The 22,802-nt window shown below is 44.9% G+C and overlaps 1 protein-coding gene across 1 annotated transcript in view; it reads right to left on the bottom strand.

Moving 5' to 3' along the window:
- Window positions 1-20,069, bottom strand: part of TMEM233 (transmembrane protein 233) — a 37,797-nt gene extending 17,728 nt beyond the window's left edge. The window contains exon 1 of the mRNA XM_043557729.1: window positions 19,745-20,069. Coding sequence (XP_043413664.1) covers window positions 19,745-19,933 — 189 coding nt within the window. The 5' untranslated portion in view covers window positions 19,934-20,069. The remainder of the gene's footprint in view (window positions 1-19,744) is intronic.
- Window positions 20,070-22,802: the final 2,733 nt, after the last annotated feature.

Below are 22,802 nucleotides of genomic sequence, written 5' to 3'. Positions count from 1 at the left end.
AAATACTTGTTATATGAATAAATGTTTATTGGTCACCTGTATTTATTCTTGATGAATTTTGTACTTATATCCTTTATCCAGTTTTCTATTGGTTTGTCTTTTGCTTATTGATTTGTGAGAACTTTTTATATATTACAGATCACCACTGTGCAATAGAAATATAATGGGAGCCACATATGTAACTTAGAATTTTCTAGTAGCCACATTAAAAAATTAAAAATAAATAGGTGAAGTTAATAATATATATTTGATTTAACCCAACACATCCAAAATAATATCATTAAAAGCTTTGGTGCCCCATATTTCAAATACTCTATAGTCACATGTGGCTAATGGCAACTGTACTGAATAGCACAGCAGATGATATACCTTAACCTGTTACATATATTGCAAAATTTTCCCCTAGTTTATTCTAGTCCATTTTCCCCCAAATTATAACTTCTATTTTGATATAGATTGAAGCTCATAAGAAGTTGCAAACTATAGATAGTACCAAGAGTTCTCAAAATGCTTCACCAAGCTTCTCCTAATGATGATATCTTACGTAACCATAGCACTTTGTTAAAACCAGGAAACTGACATTGGCATGATACTATCAACTGAGATGTTTTTGTTTGTTTTGGTTCGTTATTTTGTTGTTTCTGTTGTTTCGCTCTGTGTGTAGTTCTGTGAAGTTTTGTCTCACGTAGATTGGAGTGTCCACACTTAAAGAAATTCTCTCATATTATATCCTTCCCCTGTGTCTGTGTCTGTTGTCTTCTAACTTGTGTGTGTGGTGCTGGGATGTTGCCCGGGGTTCCTTTCTGAGCTGTAGACCTCATGATTCCCTAAACCAACCACCCTTATTTTCAGGTGCTGGGTGGTAAGGTGTCATCTCTGTTCACCATGAAAATTATGTTGAAAAGAAGGACTTTTAGTTTCCTTCCAGTTTTTATTTTCCTCCGTGAGGCAAATGAAACTTTCTCAGGACGTAGAGCAAAGAAGGCCTCACCGCACATTTTATAAGGCTCTTGAGAGTCCCCAGCAGGGCATTTTCTCTGTTGTCCAAGCTTGGGCTTATGCTGGGAGAACGGAATAGTTATTATAAAACCTAAGGACAGCATCCGGGTCTTGGTCAGCTGCCTCGAGCCGGCAATGGTCACACTTTGATAGAAACATGGGCAAGTTCCTTTCTCCTGTAGTAAATACTAATGATGTCACAGTCACTGCATCAAGTTATTTCAGGCTTATTTATACATCCCTTCCCTGGATGGACACCTGATCCTCAAATACCCACGGAAGGAAAGTTGGTCAGGAACCAGAATTGAGGGTGACTGTTTCTAGGCCCAACTTCAAAAAAACCGTAGCAGGGACCAGCAAGACTGTGTCGTGAGGCTGCACAGCCAGGACTCCTGGCTGCCTGCCAGAAGGTTCAGACGACTCCTGGCGTCCACATTTGCAAGAAGGAGAGACTCAGTATAACTCCATAAATTTTGCTAACTGGAGTTGAACACCAGGGGAGCCAACGTTCTAGACATTTGTGACACCTTACATCAAACAGTAAAACTGATCGACTGTCCTGAGCCAGACAAATATGGAAAGCACTTTGTCCTTTCTCTCTGGTCTTAGAGCAGAACTCTTGACACATTCTGCATGATCCCAGATGAGATGGTGTCACCTATGGGGTAACTGCTGTGCAGGCCTGAGATGCAACTCTTCAAAGTCATGCTTTTTAAATTCTCCTATGTTGGTGGTTCCCAGCCCCCAGCTGACCTTAGAATTACCTGAAGGGACTTCACAGATTCCTCTGCCCAAGCCCCCTCCCAGAGCAATTGAATCAAGGTCTCTGGCACTGGGACTCCAGCTTACCTTATTGTAAGCTTCCCAGGTTATTCTAGGAAGAGTTGAGAACCACTGTTGTAGATGGACATCCATCCATCCATTCAAAAGCTATTTGTTGAGCACCAACTATATGCCAGACAGTGCTCCCCACCCACATGGAGCTCACATTCTGGTGGAGACTGAAAATAAGTAAACAGGCTAATATGATGATTACAGAATCTTACTGAGGCAAGAAAAATGGGGTATAGGGAGGGAGCTTTTGCTGAGGTGGGGCAGTAGGCTGACGTGTGAAGATTTGAGAAGGGGCCAGGCCTACAAAAAGAGGGTGGGGGAAGAAGAAGCCTGGAAGGGGAAACAGCACATGCAAAGGTCCAGGGGTAGGAAATAGTTTTCTTGTTGAAGGTACTCAAGAAAACCCAGTGTGACTGAAATGTAAGTGTGAAGGAAGGAGGGGGAAGGAGAGAGAGAAGAGGCTGGAGGTAAACCAGAGGCCAGGTTAGTTATAATAATAATGAATTATGGTAAAATAATAGTTAATATTCATGAGGTATCTATTTCATGCCAGGCCCTGGACTGACCGTTTATGCCGTCACATAATTGAATCTCCACAATGACCCTCATGGGGTGAAAAATTTCATGCCCCATTTTACAGGTGAGAAAACTGAGACTCAGAGACAAGGAAGCAAATAATGTTTCCACGTTTAAAGACAACTTTCTAAGGGGGCTACAGACTTAAGCAAATGACCATAAGTTAACTGACAAAGCTCTTACAATAACTACGCCATTATGTCCACAAAAACCTATGAGCTTGATTCAATACACTGTTGATAACCCGGCTTCAGGAAGCTGACTTGATTCTAATTTAATAAAAACTTGGCCACTGATGTAAAAAAAAAAAAAAAAAATAGGGCAAATATATCTCCAATCTGTGCTACGGATCTCCCTGTCAAAGATTTTGAAAAATTTTTCATTTTCTTTGTTCTTGTCTATCACCAAACGTGCTCAGAAATCCCACGTTCACCCTCAAACAGAATTAGCCCCCAAACACAAAATAATAGCCATGAAAGACATTGTCAGTTGTTTGTTTGTTTATATTTTGGTTTCCTGGTCCTTATGGATTAAATGAGTTAATACACATGCAGTGCTTCGAGCAGTGCTTGAGAAATAGCATGTCAGTTGGTTAAGTATTAGCTATTACATTGATGTTATTATTATTTTGCCATATGCCGATTGACAAAGATGAAAACAAATGAGCTATTAAATATACTTTATTTAATATGCTCTACTTTTATTTAGTATGCTTTATATTCCCCTTGCCCAAATGCGGCCTCTTAGGATTATGCCTACTGTTAAGAAAGAAAGACCTCAAAAAAACCAAGAGGGGTCTTCCCCCTTGGTAGGGCATAGAAGGCACATTTCTGTTACCTGGGACAGGTAAGCAGAGAAGCCCCAGCAGCCAGTGACACCACAGTGGGAAGCAGCTTTTTTGGAAGGCTCTTGATGTCTGATAATGCGTAAGAGAAGAGAGCGTAAGTCACTTGTATGGGGGGATGGGATGGGAGTGCCGAGTGGCCTTGGCTGGAAACACATCCTTGGCTCCCCATGGCCTTGGAACAGATGCACATTCTTAATCATGGTCTTCCGAGCCCTGCAGGGTCTGACATCCGCCTGCCTCACCAGCCCCACTTGGAACCTTCCTCCTTGCTCCCCACCTTCCTTTTTCCGGCCCCCTGGTCTTTGTCCTGGTCATTTCTTCTGCTGGGAGCCCTCTTCCCTTGATGTCTCATGTGGCCAGTGCCTGCTCATTCTTCCCGTCTCAGCTTTCATGTCTGCTTCCTCAGGGCGGCCTTCTCGGGTCAGGTCACTCCGTCTTCACTAGGTCCCCTGACCTACACGCTGAGTCAGCCCTCGTCTCTTTCCTTCATGGCATCTAAGTGACTCAGTTATTTTACTCTGTTGCTTATTGACTCATTGAGCGTTTGACTCCACCATCTGACCGTGAGCTCCATGAGGGTGGGCGCCATGTCTCTTTTTACTCATTATTCTTTTCCAGTGTCTGATGGAGGACCGGACACAATATTTCCTTAACTCTCTTCGACGAGGTCAGGTTGACAGAAAAGCAAACAAATAACACAAACAATGCAACCAAACACTGTAATGAAGCAGTTGGTTAACTTAACTTTCTGACCAAGGTAACCAGTCATTTTGGTACTGGCAGAACAGAGGGTAAACTGAGTCATCTAACTTCTGTGTCAGAGTCCTGAAGCGTGGGCTTCTGCCTTAGGATAGCAGACATGGGTTTGCTGTCTGAATGACCAGAATGAGGAATTTTTGGCTTGAGGTCAAATGCTTATGAAGGGATTTCAGCTGCTTTCACTTCAGAAGCCAGAGTCACTGACGGTTTTTCACTTAAATGGACCCCACCACCCCAGTCCTTGTATATGTGTATGTGAATTGTGCTATGCCTCATTTTATTACAGACAATATTTACAATAGATGTTTGGATCTTTAATAGGGTAGTAGCTGAACTCAAAGGAAAATAAGGCCTTGTGTGGATGGCTCTGAGTCTGTTTTCCTCACTTGTAAAATCGGGGTGATAATGTCCACAGCACAGGCTGGTTGTGAGGCTTAATTGAAATAATGAGCGTGAAGGGCCTGGTATTACCTCATTTCATCTTGAAAACAATGCGGAGAGATCCGCATTAACATTCCCGTTGAATAGGTGGGAAAACCGAGGCTCAGAGAAGTTAGATGAAGGGGTCGGGCTGGGATTCGAACCTAGGAGTTGACTGTAGAGCCTGAACCACAAGTGTCTGCCTTTGAATCTGTTGCCAGTTCTTGTTGGGGAGTAAACGAGAGAGAGGCTCCGAGCAAAAAAAAAAAAAAAAAAAAAAAAAAAAAAAGTCGTTTCATTGAAAACTTTGCAACACATAGACCCCCCCAATGGTCACAAGGCAAGTGAAAGAAACAAGGACCAGACAACCCACTACAGAGGAGACAGTATTGCAGATTACATATGGGATAAGGGACTTGCATCCAGAATATATAAAGAACTCTTACAACTCAACAATAGTAAACAAACAACAATTCAAACAAACAATTAAAATTGGACAAAGGACCTGGGCAAAGGATCTGAATAGACATTTCTCCAAACAAGATGTACAGATGGCCAATAAGCACATGGGAAGATGCTCACTATCGTTAGTCATTAGGGAGCTGCAAATCTAAACCACAAGATACCCAGGAGGGTGACTGGAATAAAAAGACAAACAATGACAGGTTTTACTGAGGATGTGGAGACACTGGAACCCTCCTGTGTGAAAATGTAAAATGGCATAGCTGCTTTGGAAACAGTCTGACAGTTTCTCAGAGTCGCTATAGAGTTACTCTATGACTCCACACTTACACTCCGAAGTATATACTTCTCACCAGAGAGAAGTGGAAACATGCATACACAAAAACTTGTCCATGCACCTTCATGGAATGTTATTTAGGATAGCCAAAAAATGGAGTCAACTCAAAAGTCTATCAACAACTGAATGGAAAAACAAAATATGGTCTTACCATACAATGAAATATTATTTATCTTTAAAAAGAAGGACTGACATGCTGAAACATGGATGAACCTTGAAAACGTTAGGCTGGGGCGCCTGGGTGGCTCAGTCGGTTAAGCGTCCGACTTCAGCTCAGGTCACGATCTCGCGGTCCGCGAGTTCGAGCCCCGCGTCGGGCTCTGGGCTGATGGCTCAGAGCCTGGAGCCTGCTTCCGATTCTGTGCCTCCCTCTCTCTCTGCCCCTCCCCCATTCATGCTCTGTCTCTCTCTGTCTCAAAAATAAATAAAACGTTAAAAAAAAAAATTAAAAAAAAAAAACAACGTTAGGCTGAGTGAAAGAAGACAGTCGTAAAAGATCATATAATGCATGATTCCATTTATCTTTATTATTTTTAAAGAGGTATTCATTTATTTTGAAAGAGAGAGAGCGTGCACAGGTGCATGTGCAGGGGAGGGGTGGGGGGGGTGGGGCAAAGAGGAGGGCTGAGAGAATCCCCAGCAGGCTCCGCGTTGTCAGCCCAGAGCCTGATGTGGGCTCGAACGGAGCCAAAATCGAGTTGGACGGTTAACCGACTGAGCCACTCAGGCGCCCCCGTATGATTCCATTTATACGAAATATCTAGAATAGGTAAATCCATGGATACGGACAGTAGGTTAGGGGTTTGGGGAAAGAGGTGTGACAAGTGATTTCTAATGATTATGGGATTTCTTTGAGGGGTGATGAAAATTTATTGGATTTAAATAGTGGTAATGATTGCACAACTTTGTGAGTAGAATAAAAATCACTTGAGTTGTATACTTTTTTTTTTTTTTTTTTTTTTTTTAAGAAGCAAGGCCTGGTGACAGGGCTTTTGTATCTTGAGGGCTCCAGTGGACCAAATGGTGGAGGCCAGAGAATTGGTAGTGTCAGGCAAGAGATGATGTCAGGGCTGAGAAGCAGCTTGAGGGTATATGACTGTTACCCCAATGTCTGCTGGAAACAGCACGAGTTAACCGTTACCACATTGCAGTTTTGTGTGAGAATGTGAGAAGCACCTCTCAGAAATACAGAAAGGAAATTTGTGGGAGGTGACTTAGCAGGGAGGGCCAAGAACCAATGAAGCCTGGGCTATGTTTGTTTGTTCTTTATTTTTTTTAACATTTATTTATTATTGAGAGACAGAGACAGAGCGTGAGCAGGGGAGGGGCAGAGAGAAGGGGAGACACAGAATCCGAAGCAGGCTCCAGGCTCCGAGCTGTCAGCACAGAGCCCGGTATGGGGCTTGAACTCACAAACTGGGATATCATGACTCAAGACGAAGTCATGACCGGAGCCGAAGTCAGTTGCCTAACCGACTGAGCTACCCAGGCGCCCCTGGGCTATTGTTTATTAATGTCTGCTGTATTCACACTCACAGGCCATTAATGCCTAGGGAAACTGAGACCCAGACAGAAATAGATCTTACTTCTTCAGTGACCAGATTAATTCTGAGTGATTGTTCTAGTTTAGAATGAATTGAAGTAAAAGTAAACCAAAAATTGGTCCTAAATGTGGGAGCAGGTTGGCTTGAGGCCTGGGCAAAGTAATGATCTGTGAAGAGCTCTTGTGTGACACCTCATCAGATAACAGAAGCCCTAGCTTTCTATTTGGTGACCAATTCTGGGATTCCTTCCTGGGGGAGTTAGGTCCATTTTCAGTGGATGACATAGATGTCGTAGCATATGTCCCTGGAACACACCATGCTTTTTCTACCCCTGGACCTTTGCACTTCCTGGTTCTGCTCAGATCTTGCCATGACTGGCTTATTTTCATCCTTCAGCCTTTGCCAACCACACTTTCTTTTTTTTTTTTTTTTTTTTTTTTTTTTTTTTTTTTTTTTTGAAACTTTTTTTTTTTTTCAACGTTTATTTATTTTTGGGACAGAGAGAGACAGAGCATGAACGGGCGAGGGGCAGAGAGAGAGGGAGACACAGAATCGGAAACAGGCTCCAGGCTCTGAGCCATCAGCCCAGAGCCCGACGCGGGGCTCGAACTCACGGACCGCGAGATCGTGACCTGGCTGAAGTCGGACGGACGCTTAACCGACTGCGCCACCCAGGCGCCCCTGCCAACCACACTTTCTAAAGTAGAATCTCTTCTCCACCACCTGCTCCCACTAGTCCTTCTCTCTCATACTTCTTGTATATTCTCTTTACAGCATTTACCACTCTCTGAAATGATCTTGTTTATGTGCTAACTTGTGTATAGTCTGTCTTCCCCCCACTAAGACAAGTTCTCAGAGAGCCAAGACCTTGACTGTCCATTCAACAAGCAGAGGAAGGCTGTGGTTGTTCTGTGCTGCCCATAGAGTTTAGGGTAGGTGTAGGTTGGCTCAATTTGGGGGCAGAGTAGATCACTTTGGAATGAACAAACAGATCATCTATTTGTTTCCTGTATCTTATTTCTTAACAAGTTCAGAACTCTTGGGGGAAGAAGAGAGGCTAATTCACTGACCCAACATGTGGGCTGCTTCTAGTCACTGAGAACCAGCTAGCTCACAGATGCCCAAAAGTTTAGCTGTGTAAAGCTGACATTTATCTACAGGGTCACCATAGTGTCTGGCACATAGTAAGTGTTCATGAATTGTTGAATGAGTGAATGAACGTGGGAGAACGCCTGCTCCTTGCTTTCTACCCTTGAAAAAGTGGCCAGAGGGTTCCTAAGTGCTGTGGTGTCTTCTCTGAGGGGACCAGGCATACTCAAGTGACGTTTCTTTGTGTTGGCTTAAAGCTCTCTTCCCTCAACTGAATTCCTTTTTCCAGCTTTTCCCTTTGAAGTTCAGGGCTAAGTGCCACCCAGCCAGCTTCCTACCATAGTGTCAGGGGTCAGGGACACCATAACTGGAGGAGAAGGCTAATGACCCAGGCTCTCTCTGTCTTTGGTCATACAGATGTCTATTTGCAATACCCCTGCCTCTTCTGTTTTCCTTCTCATTGAAAATGGGCTTTGGACTTCGTCACAATCAAGCACAAATATGGAAGGGACTTTTTTGGGGCTCATGGGATGTTGAAGTATTGGAGGTGTTCTGGCCAGTGTCCATTTACTTTCGTTGGTAGATACCTAGGAGATAGTGTGGCTCAAGGGAAGGCATTATGAGCCACGTGTCCTTCAAAAGCATGAAGAACGTAACCTCAGGAGCATCAGGTGACCTCTGTGCAGTTGAGAGACAGAACAAAAAAGTGGGCTTCTCTATGGAAAACAGTACGGCATTTGAAATTTTTGTTATTGTTTGATGTGTCGGGTTGCCAGTACTGAAATCCCAGTTTTGGAACGTGTTCCCTTTCCTTCGAGACACGTCTTCTCTCTTACAAGCCCATTCTCATCTTCACCATCCCTGTATCTCTAGTACATATTTGGCCAGTGGGAAGTGAAGTTACCTCCCTTTCTCTGTCTCTCTTTGTGTATGTATCTCTCTCTATCTCTCTGTCTCTGTCTCTCTGTCTCTCTCTTACACACACACACACAGACTCACATACCTGTATAGACTTACATCAATGCCTGAACACAGTCTCAGATACTTTCGTTCGGGCATAAGAACTCTTTATATAGATCAGCATTGTCTTAGATCCCCAACTCCTCAGTAGCAGGCTCCATCAAAATAGCTTGATGGGTGTGGGTCCTTTAGTAATAATGTGAGTTTTCAGATGACTTTCAGATTTCTCATTTAGATTTTGCTTGCTCCTAAGTTTCTGTGCCTAGAGGTAGTGCTGGAAATTTAGAGATGGGGCTTGTAGATCACAAGGCACATTTCCTTGTCAGCACCCTTCATTCATTCATGCTTGTCTGTCTCCTTCTCGTGCTTCTGGGCTGTTTCTCTCCATAAATATCTTCAAGGACAAGTGAGAGTTGTCCTTTTGCCCGTCTGTCATTAAAACCAAAAAGCTAGAGAGGAATTCTGCCAGGCTTGATTGAGAGTATTATATGATGCTTCTTTTATTGATGGGGCAAGTCTATTAAAAGGGAAAGCTTTCAGAACATCAAAGCTGCATTCCTATCAAAGAGCGAGGCATAGCCACCTGATTATAATCCTTCAAGAGGCTAGATTATAAACTCCATGGGGCAAGGACCATCATGTTTGATTTTGCCCACTAGTGTCATCTTTCTTTCCTTTTTTAAAAAAAAATTCCAGTGTAATTAGTATACAGTGTTATATTAGTTTCAGGTGTACAATGTAGGGATTCATCAATTCCATATGTTACTTAGTGTTACCTTTCTGAGCCTTGCTTCCTCGTGGATAAATGGGGCAAACGGCTTTCTTGCATATCCTTGCTGGGATTTTGTGAGGAAAAAGTGAAGTTGTGTCCATATGAAAATGCTTTGAGAAGTAAAGACATATGGACAAATAAGATGATGGTGATGATGATGATGATAATGGCGAGATACCACACTACCAAAATTGTCCAGAACAAAGAACAAATGAAATTATCAGAAGAGGGAGTTAAATATAGAAGGCCTCCTTCAGTTTGGGAGAATAGGACACATAAAGAGTAAAGGAAACAGAAAGACGAATTTCTGAATTTCACCTACGGGAGAAGAGAGAATGAGGGAGAAAGAACATCAGCAGAAGTTTGGGGAGGGAGACCCACTAAAAACACCTCTGTTGGAAGAAAGTGGGGAGAGGTGGGCGTACAAGACAAGAATGTTAGGGATGGAACACTTCCGTATCAACAATGGCTCAGTCCGTTAAGAGTGAGAACCTGTATCATTAAGAACAGTATTTCCCAAAGTGTGCTTTGTGGCGTATTAGCCTTAGGATCAAAGGGTCCTGGGCTACATGTTAAGCAAATTATGCCCTCTGTTAACTCTGCCACTGAAGAGCCACAAGGCACAGTGTTGGCTACACATTCTGAGAAACCCTGAAGAAAAGGAAACAGTTTACTTTTGCTAAACTTAGCATTTGACCTCCCAATTTCATAACCCCCTCCCCGCCCCTTTTTTGGTAAAACTTGTTAACATTGGGCAGAACCAGTTGTCCAAGAAGCATGGTTCTGGGAAGTCTGGCTTAATTCTTGACCTTGTAGTTTTGAGATACGAACCTAATGCCAGCATAACTGGAGGTTTTCAGATATGTTCAGGCTCGTGTTTTGAAGGCATCGCATTTCTGGATGAGTGGCTCTGAACTGAAGAGAGTCGTCCCATGGACTAGCAAGTTGAGGATAGAGACCAGTTTCTAAGTGTGGACCCACTGGTCTGCAGTGTGAGGATGCTGGTGAGCTCCAGACCAGCCAGGAAAGTTATCGTTGGGAACCAAGCATTGGCCAGCCTCTCGGTGAATCATGGCATTAGCCTAGTAGATCTCCTGGATATTTTTCAAAAAAGTTGTGGCAGAAATGCAGAACATAGCTCAGAAGCAAGGAGCATCCTCAGAGATAAAGGTAAGAACAAACTTAGGCCTCTGTAGCCATTCATTCATCCAGTTCATTCATTCATTTATCAAATAAATGTTACTTATTGACGATGTGCTCTGCATTGTGCTAGGTGAGCTCAAGGGGCACACGTGCACAAATTGGTGTGAAGAAATAAAAGTGCACTGAGAGAAATCTATTCCAAGTATAGTGGGCACAACCTAGGGTGAGGGAGAAGGGCAATCAAAAAGGCCCTCATGGAAGAGGTGATTTTCCAGCTGAGTTTTGAAAGAGGAGTAAAATCTGCATTTTAACAAGATCCTCAAGTGCTTGAGATTTGGGAAGCACTCGCGTGGGAGGTGAGTCCTCCTGCTTGGTCTCCCCTTGATTCTTCACAAGTTTCCTCCGAAGTCATCATTAAAATTCATACGTTATAAGTCAGAAATAATTTGCTTATTAATGACAAACTGCCCCTCAACCATGGCCTGTTTTGCTGACTCATTTAATAGCTGCTATTGTTATCTGGGCAGTGTTTGATGACTTTGGGAAATAGGCTCTGGTTGGACTACTTTTTTTTTTTCCTTTAAAAAAAAAAGGTGTTATGGGGGCGCCTGGGTAGCTCAGTCAGTTAAGCATCTGACTTTGGCTCAGGTCATGATCTCCCAGTTTGTGAGTTCGAGCCCCGCGTCCGGCTCTGTGCTGACAGCTTGGAGCCTGCTTCAGGTTCTGTGTCTCCCTCTCTCTATGTGCCCCTCCCCTGCTCATGCTCTGTCTCTCTCTGTCTCTCAAAAATGAATAAACGTTTAAGAAGAAAAAACAGCTCTTACAGAATTTTCTTAAACATGAAAAAAGTCATGTTCCCATGACCCAGCTTCACGAGCCATCCATTAGTGGTCAATCTTGTTTTATCTGTATTTCCCATATTATGTTATGATGCAATCGTCATATCATTTTATCAGTAAATTAAAATAGTATTTAAAATGTATTTTCTTTTAGAGAGGCAAAAAAAACATGTTTTCTTTTATAGGAGCACACAGATTAACATCTTGAAATAGATGTAATCTGTACCTCCAATAGCCTAGGACTGAAAGGACTCAGCAGTTTAACGTCTAGATTCCCAAGTAACAAATGTCAGTGGCCACCCTCTGCCACATAGTAACAAACAAAGCAGGGGCTGCTTGGCTGACATGCATATCTCTAAAATCTGCAGGCATCTATAACAGAAATTTCTAACAATGCCACACTTCAGGTAAGGTTCTTACCATCTGGAACCGTTTTTTTTACCCTTCAGAGCTTCATGTGCCAGAATTCATAAGAAATAAATCACAAGGGTCTCTTAATATTAATACCCCGTTTCTCAGCTGACAGTCGTGTGGGAAGAGCTAGAGAGGGTTGGGAGAACCCAAACTGAGAGGCCTTATTGGGTCTACAGTAGCTTACAGTAGCAGTAGACCCAGTATTGGGTCTATTGTAGCTTACTGGCTACAGTATTTAGAGCTCCAACTTGTGAACAGTGTTAAATCTCCTGGGTCAGCTGCCTAGACTGAGAGATCTGTTATTTCCAAGTTCTGCCTTGGTCCCATACACACACACACACACACACACACACACACACACACACACACATACAATCTCCTCTCTAAATTTAATTGAAGTCCGCTTGAAACATAGCTTTGATGGATGAGCAGCCCCTGGTGGAGCCTGGGTCAGATGGAAAGAACAGTCAGTTTGGTTTGCCTTTCATCCTGCGGGTATTTACTTTCTCTTTGACCACAAACCTTGTCTTCTAGAGCAGATGTGGTCAGGCGTGGGGCAGGGCTATAGCTTACTCTGCCAGCCCACGACCAGATAATGGATTTTGACAATGGCTTTCAGACCACCCATCCATTATCCACTGAATCTTCTGTGGGTGTATGAGACCCGTTGCCTTGTTATGAGGAGGATTTCTCTTTGCCTCTTTTCTGTGTTGGATCTTTTTTTGCTGGATCCTGTGTCTTTCTCTTTCTTGATTTACTGCTTTGTGCTGGGGGAGCACATCCTCCCATAGCTTTCTGAGAAATGGTGTATGGGAGATAGTTTTTGTTGTTGTTGTTATTGTTGTTTGGGTTTTTTTGGGGGGGGGGATCTTGAATGTCTGGAAATATCTTTATTCTCTCCCTTGACCAATTGTTTGGATGGGTCTAAATCGAGGTTGGAAACAATTTTCCTTCGGGATTTGGAAGTCATTGTTTCACTGTTTAACTTTCAACATTGCTGAAAACATGGCATGCTTTTTCTTCTTCTAAAGTTTGTAGGATTGGGGAGAAATTTTACCCTTAAATATCTGAAATTTCACCATGATGTGCTTTGGTACACATTTTATTGGGTATCAGGGGACTCTTTCAATCTGGAAACTCATGCATTCAGTTCTGAACATTTTTCATGTAATCATTTATTTAATAATTTCCTCTCTTCAATTTTCTTTGTTTGCTTTTGGAACTTTCCGATAAGATGTTGGATTTCTGGGAATGATTCTCAAATTTTCTTAGATTTTCTTGAGTATTTTCATCTTTGGGGGAGAAAATATCCTTCCTCATTTTTTTTTTATTGTGACAAAATATACATAACATTTACTCTCTTAACTATTTCTAAGTGTACATTTCGGTGACATTCAGTACATACACATTGTTAGGCAGCCATGGCCACCACCCTTCCCCAGAACTTTCCCTGTCTTCCCAAACTGAGACTTTGTATCCATGAAACAATAACTCCACATTCCCCTTAGCCTGCAGCCACTGACAACCACCATCTCCTTTCTGTCTCAATGAATGTGACTACTCTATGTACCTCATGTAAGTGGGATCATGGAATATTCGTCCTTTTGTGGCTGGCTTATTTCACTCAGCATAGCGTCTTCAAGGGGTATATTGTAGCATGCATCAGAATTTCCTTTCCTTGAAAGGCTGAATAAATATTCCATTGTATGTGTATACCACCTTTTATTTATCCATTCATCTGTTGATGGACATTTAAGTTGCTGCCACATTTTTCCATCTTTTTGATTTTTGTATTACTTCCTTGAGTTTATCTCAACTTTGACTTCTAATCCGTCTGTTTTTTTTTTAATCTACCCTCATATTTTTAAGTCCCAAGCTCTCTGTTTTGCTTCTCTGATTTATTTTTTTCCCAACCTATTCTTGTTTTGTGGTTACCACCCAGTTTCTTATTTCTCTGAGGACGCTCATCATCTGTCCTTGAAGTTTTCTTGCGCTTCTTGGCATTATTTATTTCCTTGCACTTCATTTCTTCTGTAAACCACAGGTCTCTTAACTCAGAAGAATTGCTCCCATGTCCAATAATCTGTGACTGCCTGTTCATATTTGGAAGTGAGACACTGAAAAACTTCTTGGAAGTTTTGTGTGTGAGGATGGGGCTTGTCGACTGGTGGGTGGCCTGGCATGACTGGGTGACAGTTCCATGATTTCTCTGGAGAACTTCTAAATGTTTGTGTCTGCAGGTTTGTTTTCTTTTGGCATGGCCACATTCTTGAAGAGAAGTTCTCCAGTCTCCTACCTGGATGCCAGGGTAGGGGTACTAAGTGGGGACAGGGGCTAGAGCCTTCCTTGTTCCGTGGTGTCTTAACTGTAACCTCAGGTGTCTAGAGCCATTGTGTTTAATCTCACCAGAGAGCAAATCTCCCATCTTTTGTCAGGGTTGTTGAGGAAGTAGGTGCCTAGTGCATGGGCTGATAGATAACCTCTGGTAATAATGACTTCTTAAACAGACTTTCAAAGATTCCTCCTCTCTTTGGCCCTACTTTTAATTCCTACCTTCAGAAGTGATATCTTCAATGGGTACCTCCAATTTCTGAGTCTTTCTAGAGTTTTTTTTAGGGTACACTGACTTTATTCTTGTTGGCTTCTTCTTCTGCAGGATTCAGATTTCAGTGTTACCTACTCTGTAAAGTCAGTCGGTGTTCAGCTAGCCATTTTCCATCTTCCAAGATTTTGTCACCTCTTTCATTTCTTCGCCTGTTCTCCTAATTTGTCCTTGGGTGTTTGTGCCCTTTTAAATTCACTTACTTTCATTTTAAGTGGTTTTGGAAGGGAGTGGAGGGGAGCAAGCATGTTTAATATTCCGTGCTTAACCAAAAGTCTTCCTTGTTTATTCATATGCATTCCAGTTTAGCATTAATATTTACTTTTAGGCTGCAACAGTTATTTATTCCAGTGACATTTTCTTGTCATTGCTTTTGTTCTTACTGAATTTTCTAGTCTCAATAAAAAGAGAAAAACTGCCACTGAAAAGGCAATGGCTGTATCCCTAACACACCGTCATCTCCATCATCATCATCATCATCATCATCATCATCATCATCATCGATACTTATTGAATGCTAGCTGTGTCCTAGGCATTGGGATGAAAACATTTAACTTTTATCATCCAGTCTTCACAGCAGTACTTGGGTAAGTACTATCACAATGGCCATTTTCCAGGGTTGGAAAACCAAGCCTCAGAAGGACTGAGTCGGTGGCATGAGATCACAAAAGTAGCAAATGGCAGAAAAGGATTTGAACCTCAGTGGTTGCTATCTAGACAAGTTCTCTAAGTGTGAGGGAGAAGTTCTGTTGAAAGAAGGCTTATATATCACCCAGTCAAATGTCATTGGCTGTTTCATATTCACTCTTAAGAGTGACCAGATTGGTTCAGCTGTGCAAATGACTGTATCACGTACTCATCAAGTATGGAGGCTCAGCATGGATTCAACTCCAGTCTCTTGAGCCAGGTAGCAACTTCCAGCCACACAAACAACAGATGGTGAACTCAACCTGAAATTGCCAACACTCCTGCAATTTGCCTGGAACCTTTCTTCTACATCTAAGAGCACAGAAATCTTGCTGATCTTATTTACTGCTTGACAGAGGTAAAGGAGTATATCGACATCTGGAATCGAGCATGGCACATAATAGATGCTCAAGAAATATTTGTTGCACAGACAGACATTCTTTCTCCAGAGTCAGAAGCCGTATGGAAGTTACGGAGTTCCTTTTGGATGGAATAAACAAAGATACCCAGGGATGGATGGGAGCGTGGGGAATGAGGCTTGAAAGCCAGCCTGAAGCTCCATTTTCCAAGCCATATGGCCTGATGCAGGGCTCCATCTGTATGCAGAAGGGGTGCCATTTTCAAATTCCTACGAATGTGCAATTTGGGCTAGAAGTGGCTCAGGCCGGGGAGAAGTTCTTGAGACATCTGTCCCTGAAATTGAGTACAGGTTAAGTGCACTTTCAATGCAGGCAGTAGCAAAGATGTCTATGTCTCTGCCCCTGGCAATGCTTGGCTCATCAAAGTTTGGATACAACAAGCCATGTTGTACCAATTCTCACCTGTAGGGCACTGACTGCCTCACAACTCCCAGGACTTCCCTACCTCCACATGGGAGTGGTGGAAAGATCACAGATGCCCACACACAGCTTGAAGAATGTTCTTCCAAATGTATATTTTTCAAAGTAGTTTTATTATCCCTCAACATCTCCAACTGGGTAATTTATAGAAGGCTTCTCAGGCTTGGTTTAATAAAGAATCTCAATTGTTTCGAGATTTGCCCGTTCTTCCTACAGTTCTGGGAACTAGTTATTTTGAGCCTTATCAATATTTTTCATACATTCACATTCATGTGACTTTGTATTATCTTTACCGTGTTTCTTGATTGGGGTGTTGTTGATATTTGGGGTAGGTCAGTTCTTCATTGGGTGACAGACTCCAGCAATGCAGCATGCGACTACTCTTAGCTCTTTCCAACAAATGCTGGTAGTGCCCCCACATCACTGCGACACCACAGTTTTTGAGTGCCTCCATGGGGAATGGCATCACTCCCAGCAGCGGTGTGCCTGACTTTACCACAAATTATGGATAAGTCAGACTTGGAAATAGCCAGATGGAAGCCCACAAGACACCCTAGGGAAACATACAGCTGGCCAAGTGGGTCAGCCACCTCCTTCCTGCACACCTTTCCTCTTCCTCTTTATTCTTTGGACTTTGGAGTCTTTATCTTGAAATGTGTCGAGCCCAGATCCACATGGTTTCAATGGGAAAGCACCTCAGAGGGAGTGCGATGGAGAGGGTGTGGGAAGCTCTTTTTTAGAATTTGGGTTTCATTTATTTGATGTTCTGTTTGGCTTCATATGTGACATATGTTGTTTCCAGGCTCCAGATCTATCCATCTGTCTGAAAATTATTGCATGTACCTAGCACAATGCTGGGAGCTCGACATGCTTTATCTTGTTCCATCCTTATAATGCTTTTGCTCCAGTTAAAACGCTTTTCAAATTTCCATTTTCTTTCTTTTTTTTTTTATAAATTGTTTTAAATGTTTATTCTTGAGAGAGAGACATACACACACACAGAATGCAAGCAGGAGAGGGGCAGAGAGAAGGAGATATGGAATCCGAAGCAGGCCCCAGGCTCTGAGCTGTCAGCACAGAGCCTGATGCAGGGCTCCAACTCAGAAACCGTGAGATCATGACCTGAGTGGAAGTCAGATGCTTCACCGACTGACCCATCCAAGTGCCCCTCAAATTCCCATTTTCTAGATGAAGAAACCAAGGCTTTGCGAAGGTATGAAACTTGCCCATGGTCAACATTCCCAACTCCAGTGTCTGGTTTCTGGCATTGGAGTGGTGTCTTGCTATAAAACTACTGGAAAAGTCTTGAGAGAGGGAATGGGGAGGAGGGGCTCAAAAAAAGAGGTTTCCATTCAAAGCATGTACCAATCTTATCCCCAGGACACACCAAGCGGCATCATTAGTATCCAACCTGTCACTACCAGCTGGAGTGTTAGCTCATATCCGATCAATGAAGGAAAAAGCCTTTGCAGGCAGTTTTATAATTGGGACTGGGAAAGGGGTGAACTCTCTGCTGATTCATTAATAAATCAGGATAGAGTGTGGGCACCGATTCCAGCCAGAGCGTCTGCTGCTGCTTGGGGAATTTGGCTGCAGCATCCTCCCCAGTTCGCTGCGGAAAACCCAAGACCGGATATCTCTCTGGTGAGGAAGGAAGGGAGGAAACTGGCTGGCTGGTTCTGAGGAACCTGATACCATGGTTTTCCTGGCTCCAGTGAGGAAAAAGGCAGCAGGAGTTGAGCAGACATCATGATCCATTAACACCATTCATTCATTCATTCATTCATTCCCTCACACATGCATTCATTTCATGTATTTATGGAGCATCCATCACCTGCCAGATTCTCTTCTAGGTGCTGAAGATACAGCAGCGAACAACACTGGCAAATACCCCTGCCCTCATAGGGCTTATACTCTAAGGAAGGGACACAAACAGTAAGCACAGTAGTAAGTAAAACAATGTATCAGATGGAAGAGAAGTGCTTTGGGCAGAAAACAGCAGGGAAAGGGGAGTAGAGCTTGTGGGGATTTTGATTTTCAACACTGACATCTGAGTAAAGATCTAGTATTAACGTCATGCTGGACACTTGTTCCAAGCGTTTTATAATCATCTCATTAATACGGCAACGTCAAGAAATTATGGCTATGATTATTCCCATCTGACAGACAAAAAGAGGCGGAAGGTAAGAGAGGTGCAGCGATTTCCGGAGATCCTACAGCTTAGTCTGTGGTCGGAACTCATGTTTGAAACCAGGCAGTCAGTTTCAGCGGCGGCCCGCTTGCATGCTGGTGCAGACAACGGACAAACGGGGTTTGGGACAGAGCAGGCTGAGCGTGCAGATGAAATCTTTGTGTGTGCCCACCAAGCGAGTGCGGGCGGACTTGCGTGGGGGACGGGGGCGGATCTTCAGCTCAATCTTCCTGAGCTGAATCCCACTCTTGGTCTGTGGCTGCGGAGTTGGGTCGCCCAGCTGCAGGCGAGGTGGACCCGCGGGAGAGGGAGCTCTCTGCAAGGGTTGTCCCGGGACAGTGCCGGTCGGAACCTCACCCCGCCGCCACCCCCGGGCCAGCTGCTCCAGTCAATAAGGCGAGGGCCTCGAGGACGCTCGCCGCCCTCCTGGTGGGTTTCTCCCGGGAGTTCCCACCGGGGCTGAAGGGGGCCGAGGAGCCCAGCTCTGGGAGGGCAGACTGGACCACCAGCAGCGTCTGGGCGAGAGAGGCGCGCGGTTCGGGAGGCGGGCGCGCACAGGGCGCGAGGAGTACCCCAGTGCATTCCTGGGAGCGCCCCGGGACAGAGCGGTGGAGGGGTGCCAGGGAGCCGTTGGGGGACGCCAAGAGAGGCGGAGATAGGGTAGGCGCGCCGCAGAAAGAGTAAAAGAGAGGGGAGGGCTCATGTCGGAGGGGGCGCTCAAGAAAGGCCTGGAGAGAGTGCAGGCCGCTGGAGAGAGGGGGCCGGGATGGTGGGTGGTGGGTGGTGGCGGAGAGTGCCAAGGAGAGGGAGCTGGCGTAGGAAGAAGCGAGAAGGAACCGTTGCCTGGAGAGGGGTGCCTAAGAAAGCACGGGACCAGGGTCGAGGAGAGGGCATCGGAAATCGCTTGGGGATCCCCAGAAAGACTGTGTGCTAAAAGAGTGCCACGCGCTGGAGAGGGGGAGCCGCGGGCGCGGCACGGAGCGGGCCGTAGAACCGGCGCGCGCAGAGAGTGGGGCGTGCTGTTGCCCGCACGGGTGGCGCACTTGGAGGTTCCAGAAAAACAGGTTGAGAAGAGCCGCACCGTGCCCAGGGATGTCAGAGGAGACAGGGAAAGAAGCCGCAGAGTCCACGGAAGAACTCCCCGTGTTGGAAAGAGTGCACCCACCATGGGCGCTGGAAGGACGTGGAGAGCCGGCCTGGGAGAGGCTGGGTCAGGGCTCTGAGCGCCCCAGGGAGCGCAGAGGAGGCGCTAGTGGTTGGTGGCGGAGTTCTGAGAGCCTGAGAAAAAGGAGGGGGCGCAGAGGACGGAAAACCCCGGGTGCGCCGGGCAGTGCGTAAGGGAGCGGTGGAGAGCGCGCTGGGTCCCCAGTACTGGCGCAACGCTGCCCAGGTCTCCCCTCCCTGATTGCTCCAGGTCCTAACTCACTCACCATGATGGAGAAGACGAAAGCCACGATGTTGATGGGGTACGCGGGGCAAAAACACGAGACGATGGCGAGCCACAGGTAGTTCTTGGGCCTGGGCAAGTCCTCCTCGGTCTTGTCATCCTCGGTGTTGGCCTCGGGACTGCTGTCCAAAGCCCTCTTGAAGTCCGCGCTGGGGTCGTTGTACTGAGACATGGGCGAGGCCGGTGGCACAGGGAGGGCGGAGGAGCGCACGGTCGGTGTGGTCTGGGACTCTGGCCGCCCGCTCTGGCGAGGCTCTGAAAAGCCAGCGGCGCGGGGCTCGAGGGAGACGTGACCTCACTTCTCCGGCGTCCTCCGCCTGGGCTGAGGGACCTGGGCCAAGAACCTCGGCACAAGAGGGAGGGAGGGAGCAAGGGGGTGAGGAGAGGCGGCGGGGAGGAGAGGGAGCCCGCCCGCCTGAGTAACAGGGGAAAGGCACTTCTTGCAGACACACCCAGAGACCATCAGACAGACGCACAGACTCACTCCGAGTCCAGAATGGCAGGAGGCACAGTGAAGGGGAGAGCGAAGGCCCTTTAAGGTGCAAACTGGCCCGCCTTCGTTCTGAAGAGGACCAGGTATCTTTTCGAGCTGCTGTATTTGAATACACTAAGTGTAACGGAGGGTAATGCAACCTTATCCATGTGGCCACAGAGTTCCTACTTCCTCTTGACTAACAATTTGCTTTTCCTGACCCAATCCCTTCTGGTACTCAGACCCTGAACACTGAGCCCCAGTAATTTCTCTTCCCCAACAGGTGGTCTGGGAGCAAGGTACTAGACTTTGGGCCCAACCTTCCAGGCACTGCACAGGGGGCCTCTGGAGACTGCCGCGGTAGCATGGAAGAGCAGTGCCAGTTGCCCTGTGCCGTGTGCCCTGGACTTTTTCCCAATTGTGCAAACAAGGAATCCTCTCCTCTCCATTTCTCCACCTATGGAGCCCCTGGAGGGAGAGGCAGGTGGATCTGGTTGGTGTAGACAGTTCAAGTGGATAACTGGGATGGGGAGAAGAGAGACGGGTCCACTTTCGGAACCCAGATGAGTATAGCAATTGCATCACTAAGCAATTCATGGGAAGGGCTATGACCAGAACTGAGGCTCCAAATCCAGACAGAGGTGGGAAATTGTCACATTTGAGCTGAATCACCTCAGGGAAGTCCTTTCACCTCACTGGGTTCCAACTCCTTCACCTGAAAAAAGTGGGTAATAGGGACCCTCAAAGGGACTTTGTGAACACTGTTAAGTTGCATTTCAAACCAGGTGAATCTAAGTGCTCAATACATGTTAGTTATTATTAGGAAACTATTTCTGCAAAATATAGTCCTTCTGCAGTATCTCAGACCCAATATCCGTTGGTGAAAATATTTCACCAAAAATCCAGATATTCTGAGCTGGCCGGTCACAGAGAAATGCCAAGTAATTTTATTATGTATGGTTTCAAAAATAGTTGCTCACATCATAATACATCAAAAGTATTAATCATCTGCTTGGCTTTCTCAGAACATGAACTGATTATCTGGGATGCTTCCACTTCTCATGGGGCCATACTGATTTCATTATCTGCCTTCCTCACTGGACTACAGACTCACTGAGAGAGGGGACCATCTTGCTCATCTTTGTATCACCACTGGCACAGTGCCTGGAACTGAGTATGTGCTTTATATAGCTTGCTGGGTGAACACATAAAAGATGAAATAGTGCCTTCTCCACCATGCCTTCTCCCCCAGTTTGGTTGGTTAATCAAGTGGGAATAAACCAAAACATTGGATCAACCAAGTTCTCAACCAAGTCTTTGCTTTGACTGTTCCCTCTACCTGGAATGCTGTTCCCTTAAACGGCCACATGGGTGGTCCTTATTTCTCAGCTGTCAACTCAAAGTCACTTCCTCAGAGATAGATCTTCTTTTTAGATTTATTTAGTGTAGGTCCTCACAGTAAATATTACCCTACATTTTACCAGCTTTTTAATGACATGTATCATTATTGTACTTTGTTTATGTGTTTACCATCGGTTCTTTCTCCACCCTATATGCTTTGTAACCTGTTCAGAGATCTGTCTCCAGCACTTAGAATTTTCCTGGCACATAGTAAGAATGCAAGGAATACTGCTTGAATAGATGAGAATTACCCGTGAGTATAACAACAATGATTTCCAGATTTTTAAAAAAAAATTTTAATTATTTTTTGATTTCTGGATCTTCACCAAGACCTACTTGAATTAGAATTTCCCTGGGTGATGCCCCAGAAATCTGTATTTTTAGAACATTCATCAGCGATTCTGACACAACTGAACATTTTCTTGTATGTCACTACTGTCCCTCCTTCTTAGGACGAAGTCTTGGATCTTTAGTTTGGAGATCCCCTCTGGAACTTCAAACTCAGTATGTCAAAGGGAACACGTCTAACCTCCTAAGAACCTGCTTCTCAAGGCTTGGTCCTTAGCTAAGTCCTGTCCACTTCTCCAACCATCTGTCCTACCAATTCTCTCCTCTCATTGTACTTCAGTTAATGAAGGTATTTTTGCTCTATTCTCAAATACACCTAGCCTTTCCCCACCTCAAGGACTCACATCTGCTGCTCCTTCTTCCTCGAATGCTTCCCCTTCTCTCCACCTCGTGGGCCCCTCTCATCTTTCAGGACCCATCACCGCATGTGTTACCTCCTGAGAGAGTCCTTCCCTGACCATCTAAATATGGCCCTCTTATTTCCCACCCCATTACCCTGTTCATTGCCTTCATCACAGTTATCACCACCAGAAACTGTCCTCTTTCTTTGTTTCCTGTTCATTGTCTGTCTTCCCCATGAGAAGATAAACTCACAAGAGCAGAGATTCCCCAACCCCCCGCGCCCCGCCCCCTGGTTCACTACGGTATCCCCTGTGCCTGGAATAGTTCTTGGCCCTTAGTAGGTGCTCTGTAGATACTCATTGGATCAGTAAACTTGTGCATTTAGTCGTCCAGTTGGGGAACTCTTCTCTTTCCTTCAGTCTCTACATGAACGAGTCACCAAACCCTACTGATTCTGTTGCAAACACACTCTTCCCTT

This window comes from Prionailurus bengalensis, chromosome D3, assembly GCF_016509475.1.
Source record: "Prionailurus bengalensis isolate Pbe53 chromosome D3, Fcat_Pben_1.1_paternal_pri, whole genome shotgun sequence".
In the NCBI taxonomy this organism is placed as follows: Eukaryota; Metazoa; Chordata; class Mammalia; order Carnivora; family Felidae; genus Prionailurus; species Prionailurus bengalensis.
This window is presented reverse-complemented; position numbering and strand designations above follow the sequence as displayed.